At 44.3% G+C, this 12275-nt stretch overlaps 1 protein-coding gene across 2 annotated transcripts in view; it reads right to left on the bottom strand.

Annotated features, from left to right (window-relative positions):
- CTNNA1 (catenin alpha 1) overlaps positions 1–12275 on the bottom strand; it is a 121895-nt gene that overhangs the window by 38629 nt on the left and 70991 nt on the right. For both annotated transcript variants that reach the window (XM_054217677.1, XM_054217676.1), the window contains exons 8-9: positions 11880–11960; positions 10938–11090 (exon numbers count right to left, since the gene is read on the bottom strand). In XM_054217677.1, coding sequence (XP_054073652.1) covers positions 10938–11090; positions 11880–11960 — 234 coding nt within the window. The remainder of the gene's footprint in view (positions 1–10937; positions 11091–11879; positions 11961–12275) is intronic.

The raw sequence follows: 12275 nt of genomic DNA, 5'->3' as shown, positions 1-12275 counted from the left end.
GCAGCTGCTGATGTTTAGATTAATGAGCTTAAATTTACGCCCAGTGAGAAATCATAGAACGGTTTGGGTTGGAAGGGACCTTAAAGCCCAGCCAGTGCCACCCCCTGCCCTGGGCAGGGACACCTCCCACCAGCCCAGGTTGCTCCAAGCCCCGTCCAACCTGGCCTTGAACCGAGCATTAACGAGATGGGCAAAGACACAACCATTTCTACAAACTGAGCTAACGAACCGGTGCCAAGTGAGACTCAAAACCGGACCAACTCATCTGGAAAGTGGGGTTCACGTACTGATCAGTTCTCGAAACTCAAATCCGACTGGTAATTAACGATGGCATCAGTGTCCTGCGAGATGAGAGGATGCCTTTGGAGGAGGCACAACTTAACTGGTTCCCTCTAGAGGTGGGCACCAGCTCAGCGCGCAGGGTCGATCGGGAAGACGTTATTAGCAGGAAGGTAGAATTCCAATATATAAAAAAACCACATTGTACCATCTGTCACGGAGTGATTCCATCTCAAATTCTAGTTATTTTGATTCTTCAGAATTTACCAATTTTAAATCAGGAAAAAATCTTGACATTTCTGAAGCAGTTCTTTCCCCCGTTAGCGACAATTTGGCAGCCTGTGTTTGTGTTGGCAGCTGTTGCAGACAACTGCCTTCTCTGACAATAGGCAGTTTTTACCTTTTTCACCTGAAATACATTTTTTATTTTTTATTTTTATTTTTTGCAATTTGAAATTTGTTCAGGTAATGCCTAAGGAGCCATGTCTTCCAGCAATTCAAAGACTACAGCAGCCTCACCTACACGAGCTTGGGGTCAAGCTTCTTAAATTACACCGTTCAAAATAACCGAGAAATGCCGCCGCAGCTCCATTCTTGTTAAACTTTCTCTTTGCGCTGACATCCCAGCTCAGGGAGAGAGGTTACTTTACATGGAGCTGTTTATTAGAGGATTGACAAATTGCTTTTTCAATAAAAGACCGGAGAAAAAAAAAAAAAAACCCACAAGAGAAAAAAAGGAACTATAATGTTTGACTTAATACATCTTCTTTTTCCAAGGATTTCAAAGGCTGCCATTGAAAGTTTATATTTAAGTCTTTGCTTCGTGCAGTTGGACTGACTGCAGAGAGACAAGACCAAGTTTTTCCTCCTTGTTTTACAGGTCGTGTTTTTAGGAGAGCTCTTTCAGGAACTCAAGGCGGCAAAGCCCTCCGAAAGGGGTGCAGGACGCAATCCCCCAGCAGCGCTATAACGCGGAGAAGGCCCTCTAATGTGTTTATTGTTGCATAATTTAAAATTGTCAGAGCTGCCTCTGCCACACAGCATTGTTCTAAATAGGGATTATATACGGCCACGCAGGAGACAAAGATACGCTAATTGAATTCTGAGTGACGCCTCTGATTTCAAACTGCAGTTGTAAAAATAGCACTGCAGAAGTAAGAGTTTTCAGACGGGCTCACAATTGAAAAACGTAACTTTTCAGTCTAACGTTAGCCAGCATCCTCTCATAACCGCCATCCACAAACCCTTAGCAAAAAATTACAAAACCATACCCATTTACACACAGATACTTTGGGAATTTCAACAACAGGGAAACAAAGCTTTTCAAAGCAGTTCCAGGTATTTTAATTTCTGATTAAATGTCAAATCCTCGGCTTCTTGTTCTAATTTTTGCTTTTCATCTTACAATTTCTCTGGGAATGCAAATTCCCACCTTTAAACAGCTTAAAATCACTCATTTTAAAGGGGGAAAAAAAAAAAAAAAAAGAATGGACAGGCAGCCATTCAACGTTCTCCTCTTGAGGATCCGTTAAAGAGCAGCGTAGCTGATATTCTCACCAAATTCAAATACGGCACATCTAATTTCTTCCTCCCCCCTTATTAAGAAAACAGTCCAGATTCACTTCGTGATGGTCAAAGCCCATGAAATTAATTTATCTGCAGAAACGACCATTCTGGCAAAACTAAGTAGCAACTGAGGACTCTCAGAAGAGATGTGTCAATTATGCGATTTCCACCCCTCTTAAAAAAAAGGCTTTTATCATTCAGTAAGTCCACGCATTTATTAATTCACTCGTCCACTACGCTCAATACTCAAGATAAACGTGAGCATTTTAACGCCCAGCCCGACCAGGTACCGCAGGAGGGAGAAGTCTGCATCATAGCTATAATCCTACAAACTCCCGAGTTTCGCAGAGGCATAGCTAATTATGAATTACGCAAAACAGCGTCGCTTCTTTAGTGCAGATGGCAGGAAGATTTCGGTTCAAATCCATAGGGACTCCGGAGCAGGTTACCAGGAGTCATGCTGTCAAACTGCTCCGTGATTTTATATGACTTAAGTAGTTGCAAGCGGCTGCGGCTCCACAGAAGGTACCCTGCAAGAGATTGTTGTGGGCAACAGAATCCCAATGTATTAACTTAAAATAGTAAAAGTCTTTAAATAAAACAAGCCGCACGCAGAAAAAACTCCAGACGTAAGGCACCGAGGGGAACGATGGACTAAAATTGAGGTAACTGCTATTTCCAGAGCTCTGCAACCTCACGCAGAAGAGGAGAGCGACTTTAATTTCAAGTCCGGTTATAAACACGTGGAGGGGAAATTTCAGCTAGATGGAACGAAACCCGCCAGCAAAACGTTTTCGTTTCTGATTCCAAAGTTTTAGACAATGAGAAATGGGGGTTTGGAGGTTTTTTGTTTCGCCAGGCTGGCAACTGATTGAAAGAGGAAGGGGATCAGAGACAATATATTGTGTATTTTCTGCTCCCTGTAATACTGAAGCAATTGCTAAATATTTTCATGGGTAACCACCTTTCTTTCGGGACCAAATCTCAAAACTTGCACCTTTCAAGTACTGTCTGCGTGTCTAAAACTCTAGTTTGCATTTGGCTCTCAACCTACCCGAGCTGTCTCCGGCTCCCTGGTGCCAATCTAGGCTTAGCCGTCCCGCGAAAGCTCCGCTCAGCGCTGGCAAACTCCTTCCATACCCAGAGGAAACGTCTTTCTCCAACCCAACCCAAGCCCACGTGCTGCCAAGGTTTCATAAAGCAGGGAAATTTTTCACGCAGCTGGGCGAATCCAGAGTTTGTGCCTCACGACAAACCGAACTGGGCTCCGTTTACTGAGCGAGCGCAGACGGGAGAGCGCTCGTCTCTCTTGCCGCCAGGCTTTTCAATCAAAGAGGGGGGAGAGGTGTTTGCAGGGTGCTAATACATCTCCAGCACAAAACGTACCCACAGGGATTTAAGTGCTAGCAGCGCTGGAATACCTTCACTCCCAGACCGGGAGCCCAGCCTGGCCGTAGACCTGAGCGCGCGGAGCTGGTGAAGGCGCAGCAGTGTGCTACGTGGGCAGCGTGCCCCTCGGAGATGCAGCTGTGGCAGCAGATGTAACTATTGGCAGGGGAACTATTCCTTCCTCAGACAAACAAGCGAAAGTGCTAAAATGTTGTTATAAGCACAAAACACATTAGTTACACAAGTCGATCGGAGCTACCACGACAGAAATCACACCGCCGGTACGGAACGGAGATCCGATCTTAAGCTAAATCTTTCAAAGCGAATCCTCATCTTTGATGCTTCTTAGCAACACAAATGTTGTTCTTTAAAATAAAAGGGTTTCTAGGAGTGATATGTGGATAGTACCTGAATAATTATCCTTATCCAAACAAGCCTCTTATGTTTATCAAAGTGGAAATCGTAATTCTGTTCTATCTCATTTTGCTTATCACTCAGAGTGTGCTGCGTTATGATCCCACTAAAGGCTTCCAATTCCGTGCCTATTATTAGCCGTTTAAACGGGTTTTTGACGATTCAGACAACTGTTCATGGGAAGTTTAATGGTAATTTTAAGTACATTATGCTCTTGAAGAAGGCAACAAAACAGTAAGAGGAATGAGCTCGACAGACTTCAGGCAACTCCTGGGTGACACTACATGATTAATATTCCAATATTGCTAATGACTAAGATGATGAAAACCCAGACATGGAGTGAGGCTTTTAGTCATATATCAAGAATTAAAACTTTTTATGCCACATCTATAAAAGCCGTACCCAAAAAAGTTACTTAAAAATGCTGTTGGGATGAAGACTCAAATATCTGGAAAATAAAATAGGCCAGGAGTCTATTGCTGTTTACCTGCCTCTGAGGGCATCGAGTCAACAGCGCCCGTACTCAACTGGGCTTTTATTTCCTGATCTCTTTTATGGAATTCTCCTTCCCTAAATGCTTCTATCTTTCCAAAGGAGAAAGGAACGGAGCAAATACAGGGCTGTTTCTAGTGGGGTAAAAGGACATTAACGGAGTTTTCCAAACCCTAACCTCGGTTCAGCTCCAACTCCTACGCCCAAGCGTTCAAAGACCAAGCCCCGCGTTCCCAACAGCCACCCAACATAAGGACCGCCCCATGGAAAAGGGACGGCAGAGGAGCCCCTCCTCCACGTAGCAGCAGCTAGGCAGGAGGGTTTTCAAACAGAAGAACGTCTCCAAACACCCCCATCGCTGCCCAGATATGGGAGGGTTCAAATTCATCTTCAATCACTCCGTCTCTCCCACCAGTGGCCCTGTGGGACTGCTGGTTGCCTTGCTTCTCCCGGGGGCGCTCCCACAACGAAATCTGGACGGCAAGATTATCCTGACGTCTCTTATTCCTCTTCTAACAGGATTTTGCATCTCTACCAGCATTCTACAGACCCTTGCACGCATAATTCGGTGTAACATTAGAAGATTGGCCTCAAAAAAAACCCTTACAAGAACAAAAGTTATCCTATTGAAAGGCCACTTGCCTTTACTTATGTATGACATATTAAATTTGTATATCCAGTTTGCTGGGAAATGGAGGAACTTTTTTCTCCTGCTGAGGCTCTCCTACTTTACTGATTATAAATGTAAGGAAATCATGTTCTACAAGTAGAATTTAATTTATTTATGAATTAGTTGACTAATAAAATGAACTTACAAGGAAAGTACATCGGCTCTTGAAGAGTGTCACACTTTAGAGGGCACATTAGAGTTATACTGGTCGTTTACTAAAGACATTTGTTTTAAATTGCTGCCAAGGTTATCTATGGACAAATTACAGAAAACGTGCTCGTTCTTTGGAAGAGACATTTCGCTCTCCATCTTAAAACGGGAAATTAGTCCCGAGCTGGACTGACTCTGCCTCTCTTCTCCAGACCATAGCGCAAGGCCATTTCTCCTGTAACACACAATTACCTTCAAAATAAAAGCAAGCAAAGGACAAACTTGTGTTTCCAGATTCCCCCTCCCGCCCCCATAAATTAGGAAAACAGGTGCTGAGATGCCACAGTGACTGATAACGACCCTCGCCTGGAAAATGCTGAGTTTTGAGAGATGAATATACCCAAAGACTCAGAAAAACATTCCAAGTCAATATTTCATTTGGGTGTCAAGTCCTACGCTTGTCTGTGCGCTCCTCACCCAAGATACGTCATCTTTGTCTTTCAGTCCTGAGAGAGATCCCCTTGATGGCAAACAAGAAAAAAGAATTTTTAAGAATGAGCAAAGCCCGTCCACTCCCACCTCCAAAGATGGTAGGTGTATAAACTTGTGAGGCCAGATTTATTCCTAGATCTGCTGGATACATCGATTCCATGCTTCGTTTTTAATAAATATATAAGATGCACCATCCTGGTCTGAGCGACACAGGACTAATTCCTCTTCTAATGCTTGGGAAAAATGCACTGCTAGAAGACTCTAGTGTCGGAATTTGTGAAAATATTTACTTTCTAGCCAGCTCCGGGGTGCAGGTTTCAAGGTCTCGGTGTTTCCGAGCTCCCCAGGTGCAGGGACGAGGAGGAGCGAGACCCGGGCACTTGACCCAAGCTGCCAACAGGGTTATTTCATACCAGGAACGGCACATTCAGTAGAAACTGGAAAGTTTGCTGAGGAGCGAGCTCGCTCGCTCTCTCTCTCTCTCCCCCCCTTGCTGGCTGCCATCCTGAGCACTCCTCGCCCCGGTGCCGGAGCCCTGAGCCCTTCCCTTCCTCCCGCAGCCGCAGCGCTCGCAGGGTCCCACCTTGGCTGTCCCTGCGGGGAGTGCACGGCTCCTGCTGGTGGGATGGGCTGGGCATAGTCCTTGTCTATTTTATATTGGTACGGGGACCAGTACTGGTTCTGTGGTGTTATTGATGGGAATTATCTAGCCTTATCCTATTAAATCTGTTTATATTTCAACCCTGGTGTTTCCTTGTTTTTTCCCCAATTCCCCTTCCTGGGTGGGGAGGGGTCATCGGGTGAGAGAATAATTGCCTAAACGACAATAAATTGTTGTGGGTTTCTCAAACCATATCATGCAAAAAGACCAAGTGCATACCTTTCTCACAAAGATGACCAGCTATGCCCAGGTAAGCTACAGCTCACGACCAGAGGACAGGTCAGCCTCAGTTTTTCAAAACCTTTGCTGTGTCTGAAGTCCAAAAAGCTAGCTATTATTTTAAGCCCAAGGTGTTTTACTCACTCCATTATTTTTTTTTAAAGCTTTTCACGTGTTAGAAACCTGCAGCTGTTAGGCTCTCTGAAGAACGTACAGGCTGCAAGTATGGCCAAATCAGGATAAATTGCAATAAAAACACTGCAAGTGTGCAAGGCTCTGGGCTTCTGGAGAGCGCTATATTTAACGTGAGCTCTGAAGAATGACTCCAGGACATCAGGCAACAGAGTCGGGGCAGCAGCAGGGGAAAATGTCAGCGCGAGAGGCTACAGAGAGCTTACGGAGCTGCAAGTGCCCAAATGTGATTCCTTCCAAGCAAATAAATTTGCAGGCTGCATCTGTTCATGGGTTTTCAGTGAAGATGAGAAAATCATCTCTCCATATGCGAGATACAGCCCAGTGCATTAAAAAAAGGCACAGAGCGGCCTTTTCAGATAAATTAAAGCAATTAGAAAAACACCGATGCTTATGAAGTATCATTGGGAGCTTTTGCCTCCCCGGTCTTAGCAAAGTTTCTCCAAGAAGAAACGTAAAAAATAAAATTTGAGAAAAACATTTGACACAGGGGTACTGGACTCACTCCTATAAGACAGGATTATTCACCTTTTTTAAGAACTTACAAACTCGTCCTTCCCAAAATATTCCTCAGCAAGCCAACAGCTATTGTAAGCTTTTACCTGGACTCTGCCCTCACCTACCTTTCAGCCACCTAATTTCTGAAAAACTTTTCCATGACGACCACATAGAATAAAACAGCGACAAACAGCCAACCTAAGTTTTATTCTTCTAAAGCAAAACGTTTCTTTTTATACCGTTTCTGGCTTTTTTCACTTATCGGAGAATAGCCAGAAGTGCCACTGCAGGGACTGCAGGGAGCGGTACAAAGGCAGTTTGTGCACAAGCAAACTTCAAAGAGCGGGAGGAACAAAAAGTCAGCGTGGTGCTAAGTGACATCGTTGAGAAACGAGCAGGGAGTCGCAGGACAGCCCAGTTTCCAGGGAGGAACGTTAAAGGTAAGGATGCCAATGCCAAGCTGCCTTTCCTCAAGAGTCAAGTTAACAGATTGGAGAGCCAAGGCTACTTTATCCAGCATCGTAAAAACCACTGGAACCTAAATATGTGCTTTGCAATCAGTAAATCAGGAAGATTTTCATAGTTCGCAACTGAATTTAACTTTCTCTTGCGCTGGTTCCCGAAATGCTGGCTCTTCTGTCCTTCTCGTGCGCTGCTGCATTTAAATTGGCTTCTCAATTCCTGGATTAAACTCCCTTAACAAAACGCAGGCCGAGCGCGAGGTAGTTAATGGGCTGCTAGTAGAGAGCAATTTTGAAAGCTATCTTTGAAACCTATTATTCAACGGAGACATGTCTCCTTTCACTATTTCACTGTTTCTCGGTTTTCAGAAGGCAGGATAAGGGGGTTAGTATTCTATTACACGAGAAACACTTTAGATGGAAGCCCCACGGGACACGGCTTTGGTGTGGTTTCTCTAGAAGGTGCAGACCCAGCGGGCAAATCAGATTTTTGTGGTTATGGCACCTTTTGGTCAAATTTGGCCACCTGGACTTTAGGAACCAGAAAGCAGACAATGCTCTGCTGCCAAGAAGGGAACGTTTCGAGATAAACTTAGCCAAATCCTGTTCTTGCATCCCTTTACAGCTTCCTGGAGGGCCCATAAACACCTCTGAGCTGCAGGAGCGAGAACTCCCCACGCTAACCCAGGGCAGAACCAGCAGCACCACTCCTCCCGTCTAGCCAACACCTGCAATAGTTTAGTGTCCAAAAAAACAAAATAAAATGTATTTATTTATCCCAGTCCCCTCTAGTGGCTGGTTCCCCAGGAGAGCAGCACTGACTCCTCCAGGTCACAGGACCCGGGGTACTAAATCCAAGGTGTAAAACCTTGCACTAATTCAGACGGGGATCTTCCGAGTTGCCTCGTGCAGAGCGGGTCTCTTCTGTGCGTTTCTTCCCATGGCTTAGCTTGAAAGGAAAGGACGCGTTCTCTTCTCCGTCTCAAACACGGGAGCCTATCAATCACGGCGTGATACACAACACAGCTCCATTCTGCACTGCAGCTGTTTTGTCACATTTGATGTCTCGAGTCACTCAGCAGCATTTCTGAGGGTAGTTAGGATAAACTCCCCGGCACACTTATCTTCCGCTGAAAGCAGGTAGAAGCAATCACTTCTCATCTCCCCAGGTGGAACATCTTCTGTTCTGCTCTTAAACAAACTTTTATTGTTTTGCCAGATACCTGCAGTCGAGTTTTCTGCCCGAGAGCAGAATCATATGGGAACTCGCAAACATCCTTCTCCATTCTGGCAGAGACGCACCGAGACATTGTAAGTGCAACCCACCGCGACTCGTCTTCCTTCACCGTAAATTTGACATGGCGTACGACTCCACAGCGGCTCGCTATCCCCTCGAGACAAGGGCCCTGCAGGAATACTACTCCCCCTCTGTCGAACCTAAACCTATATATTAATCCATCTACATTCCTGGAAGAGTTTTATAAGCCATCTGGATCACGCTACTCTATCGCTATAGTTACATTTTAGACAGCAAAAGCAATAAGCAAGCCTTCAAAAAGTTGTTGCAGCAGCATATCATTTTAGCAGAACCTTTTGATGCCAGTCAGAAATATTGTTTAATGCATACTTTCCGGGGAACAGTCTTACTTGAAAGACAGACTGGCTGGCTGAACAGAGGTTCTGTAAAACTCATTTGCAGCTTGGCATTTCGCACACAAGGTGAGGTCAGTAAAAACCGCTCTCCCACGCCAGTGAGGACAGGCACCCGACGCTTTCGGATCCACACGTATTCCGAAGGAGCAGGGAGTACGGGCTCACCTAGCAAGGGTGGGAGAGAAACTCATAGACGGAGCAGCGCAATTACTCCTTGGTAATTAGGCCGATAAACTCCATGTGTGGACACCACGCACCCACTGACGAGGCGGCAGAACTACAGCAGGGAAGGCACTGCTATTGTTATGCCAGGCAACTTCTCCTGTAAACAAGCCCTAAAAAGAATTTTCTAGATAAATTAGGCTTGCACCAGGAAGGGAGGTGTTAGAGAAAACCCGCCTCAAAGTGTTCCCAACACTGCACGTGGAACGGCTGCATCCTGCTGCCGAGGCAGGGCACAGCAGCAACACCTTCTGCCTGCTGTTTTATCAAACAACGTTGAATTACTTAAAATTTAGGATAAAATCACTTTGAAACTATATGACGATGGTATTTACACCAAAAAGCGGCAGGCCAAAAGTGAAGAAGGGATACCTTCAGAATAATTAAAGACTTTCATTGCTGAGACAGCAACTCCGAAGAGCTGGACTAGCTCGATGCAACCCAGACTCACCCCGCTCAGAGTCCCGGAGGCTTTAAAAAAAGTGAGAAAAATAGACCGAGCAAGAGTCAGAAACTGCTTTTACTGATGTTCAATAAGTCTTATTCTTGAGTAATTTAAATCTGCCAAGCGGTGTGAAAGCATTCCCCGTGAGCCTAGGAGACATGAGGACTGAGGGACCAAACACCGTGGTACTAAGAGCAAAATTACATTAACCGGGAGCTGGCTGTGCCCGGGCAGCTGCTGAGGGCACCACAGGAGCCGGCCCATGCCTCAGAGCAGCCCGGAGCATGCAGGAGGAGTTTCTGAAGTTCATTCCTAGCGGCACGTTTCTTCAACGATACCCGCAGAGGTTTGTTCTTGCCATTTAGCATCAACAAGGCATGACATTCTCATGCAAAAACAACGGCAAGAGGACAGGGTTTATGAGACGTATCCAGGAATACAGGGTACGAACTTAGGTTGCTCTTTGTAAATACGTTACCTGTTGGAAAACTTAAATTTAATACCGGACTAATGACTTTTAACGCATTTCAGTTAAGCCAGGTGGGTCCCATTTAAGCTCACCTTCCCACAGATCACCTTTAGTCTTCAGCAACACCAGTTGCAGAAGCTTTGGGTTTTTATTGGGAAAAGGTGGCAGGGATCGGTTTTGTTATGGCGAGTTTTTTGTTTGTTGTTCGCTCTTTACACGCACACACAAGCAGGTTCTCATTCTAAAAGCCTTCCTATAAAAGGCCTGTTTATATTCACTGGGATTTTACTGAAAAGAAAAAACCTCCAGGCTCCAAGCAACGGGTCGAACGGTACGTGGGTACAGCCGCGCCACAGTCGCCCTTACTCCATATCGCCATCTCCAATTAACAAATCGAGTAAAGGTAATAGCATAATATACTCAACACTGTATAATATCTAAAATTACACGGGCTACGTAACAGTAGCTGCCGCTTTTTGATAAGCTTACACGTTTGAGTGTTTAAATATTAAATTAAACTGTACTTAAATTAATTCAAAGAAAATTTTAAAAGCAAATTTATTACAGAACTCGCTATTTGTTTCAACAGAATTGAAAAATGTGTTTTGCCTAGTCTTGCCTTAATTTAATCAGTGATAATTTCATTTTAATTTGTGCCATCTTACCTCAATCAATTTGTTGGCATGTTCGCGGAAAACCTGGGCATATTCTTTAACTTCTTTTTCGTTCCCATTCTTGGCAGCTTCAATCAATACTAAAAGCGGAACATTTGTTTCCAGAAAAGAGTCGGATACATGGTCCATAACAGCTTTGCGGAGCTAAAATAAAAACAGAAGAATGAGTTATTTTCCAGTAGTGTTCCACTGCTGTTTTCCTTTTACTGTATTAATACATAAAAGCTTAAAGTACTTTTGTCGTTGATCCTTTTTCCTTTGTGTGACCAAGGCTTTCCCTGCACTAAGTCTTGTCTCTACACTTTTTGCTTCAATTTAAATTAAATCTCCTTAAAAAACTGGATTAGTTATACAGGAGCAAGCCTCCAGTTTGGCCACAAATATTGATTTAGCAGTTCATATTGGTTTTGCCTGAGTAAATTTGCTGCTTTCCCTCAGCTGATTAAACAACATGCTGATTTCACTTTTTTTATTTTTCTACTGGAATAAAAACATTCTTCAGCAAACGTGATCCCTATCCACATTTACGTGAAGAGGGGACTATATTGCTTTAAAAACCAAAGGGACGAGAGACTGACGTTACGTAAATACAGTCCTCAAAGAAAACAGGCTGAGATGAAAACCGTCAGAATTATAAAACATCCCTGGTTATGTCCAAAACCTATAAAATGGGAGGTTGTTTTTTTAAGACAAAAAAATATCTCTTGCCACAAGGATGATTAAGAATCCAACATCTTTATTAGACAGTTAAGAGGGGATTACGTTTCCACCCCATGCTTTCCTGCGAAACTGCTAGCTTTTAATTCACTAAACACGAGCAACAAGCCCACCGCCCACTAGAAACAAATCCACAGATAACACATTTCCAAGAGGGCAAACGTGCAGAATTGCACTCGTTTGTCTCAACAAGCATCGGCTTTAGATATCACTTACCTGCCTACGCAAGTCTCTGGTCTTTTTGGTCATTTTATCAATGGCAGAGTTCAGCGCATCACTTCTTTCTTTGCGCCCAGCCTGAAAAACAAGAGACAAAGGGGTAAACAGGTATTCAGGGTCTCAAAGGCAAACCAGTAAACCAGTATTAATTCATTTCAAGAACATTCTTAGCTGCTTTTTTTTTAAAAAAAAAAATAAAAGTGATTATGCGCACTAGAAGCCCGGAGGACTGTGCCTCCGATGTGACAGCGCTCCCTCGCACACCTCCCCACCCAGCTAGCACACAGGGCTGCCCTGCAGCAGCCAGGCAAAAGCCAAAAATCAATTCTTTTTAATGGTAAAATCCTCATAAAACGTTTGCCGGGGATGAAATCCAACATTTCAAGTGAAGTA

Source organism: Rissa tridactyla, chromosome 11 (genome assembly GCF_028500815.1).
Source record: "Rissa tridactyla isolate bRisTri1 chromosome 11, bRisTri1.patW.cur.20221130, whole genome shotgun sequence".
NCBI lineage: Eukaryota > Metazoa > Chordata > Aves > Charadriiformes > Laridae > Rissa > Rissa tridactyla.
Note: the sequence above shows the minus strand (reverse complement) of the source record. Positions and strands in the feature narration are given on the sequence as shown.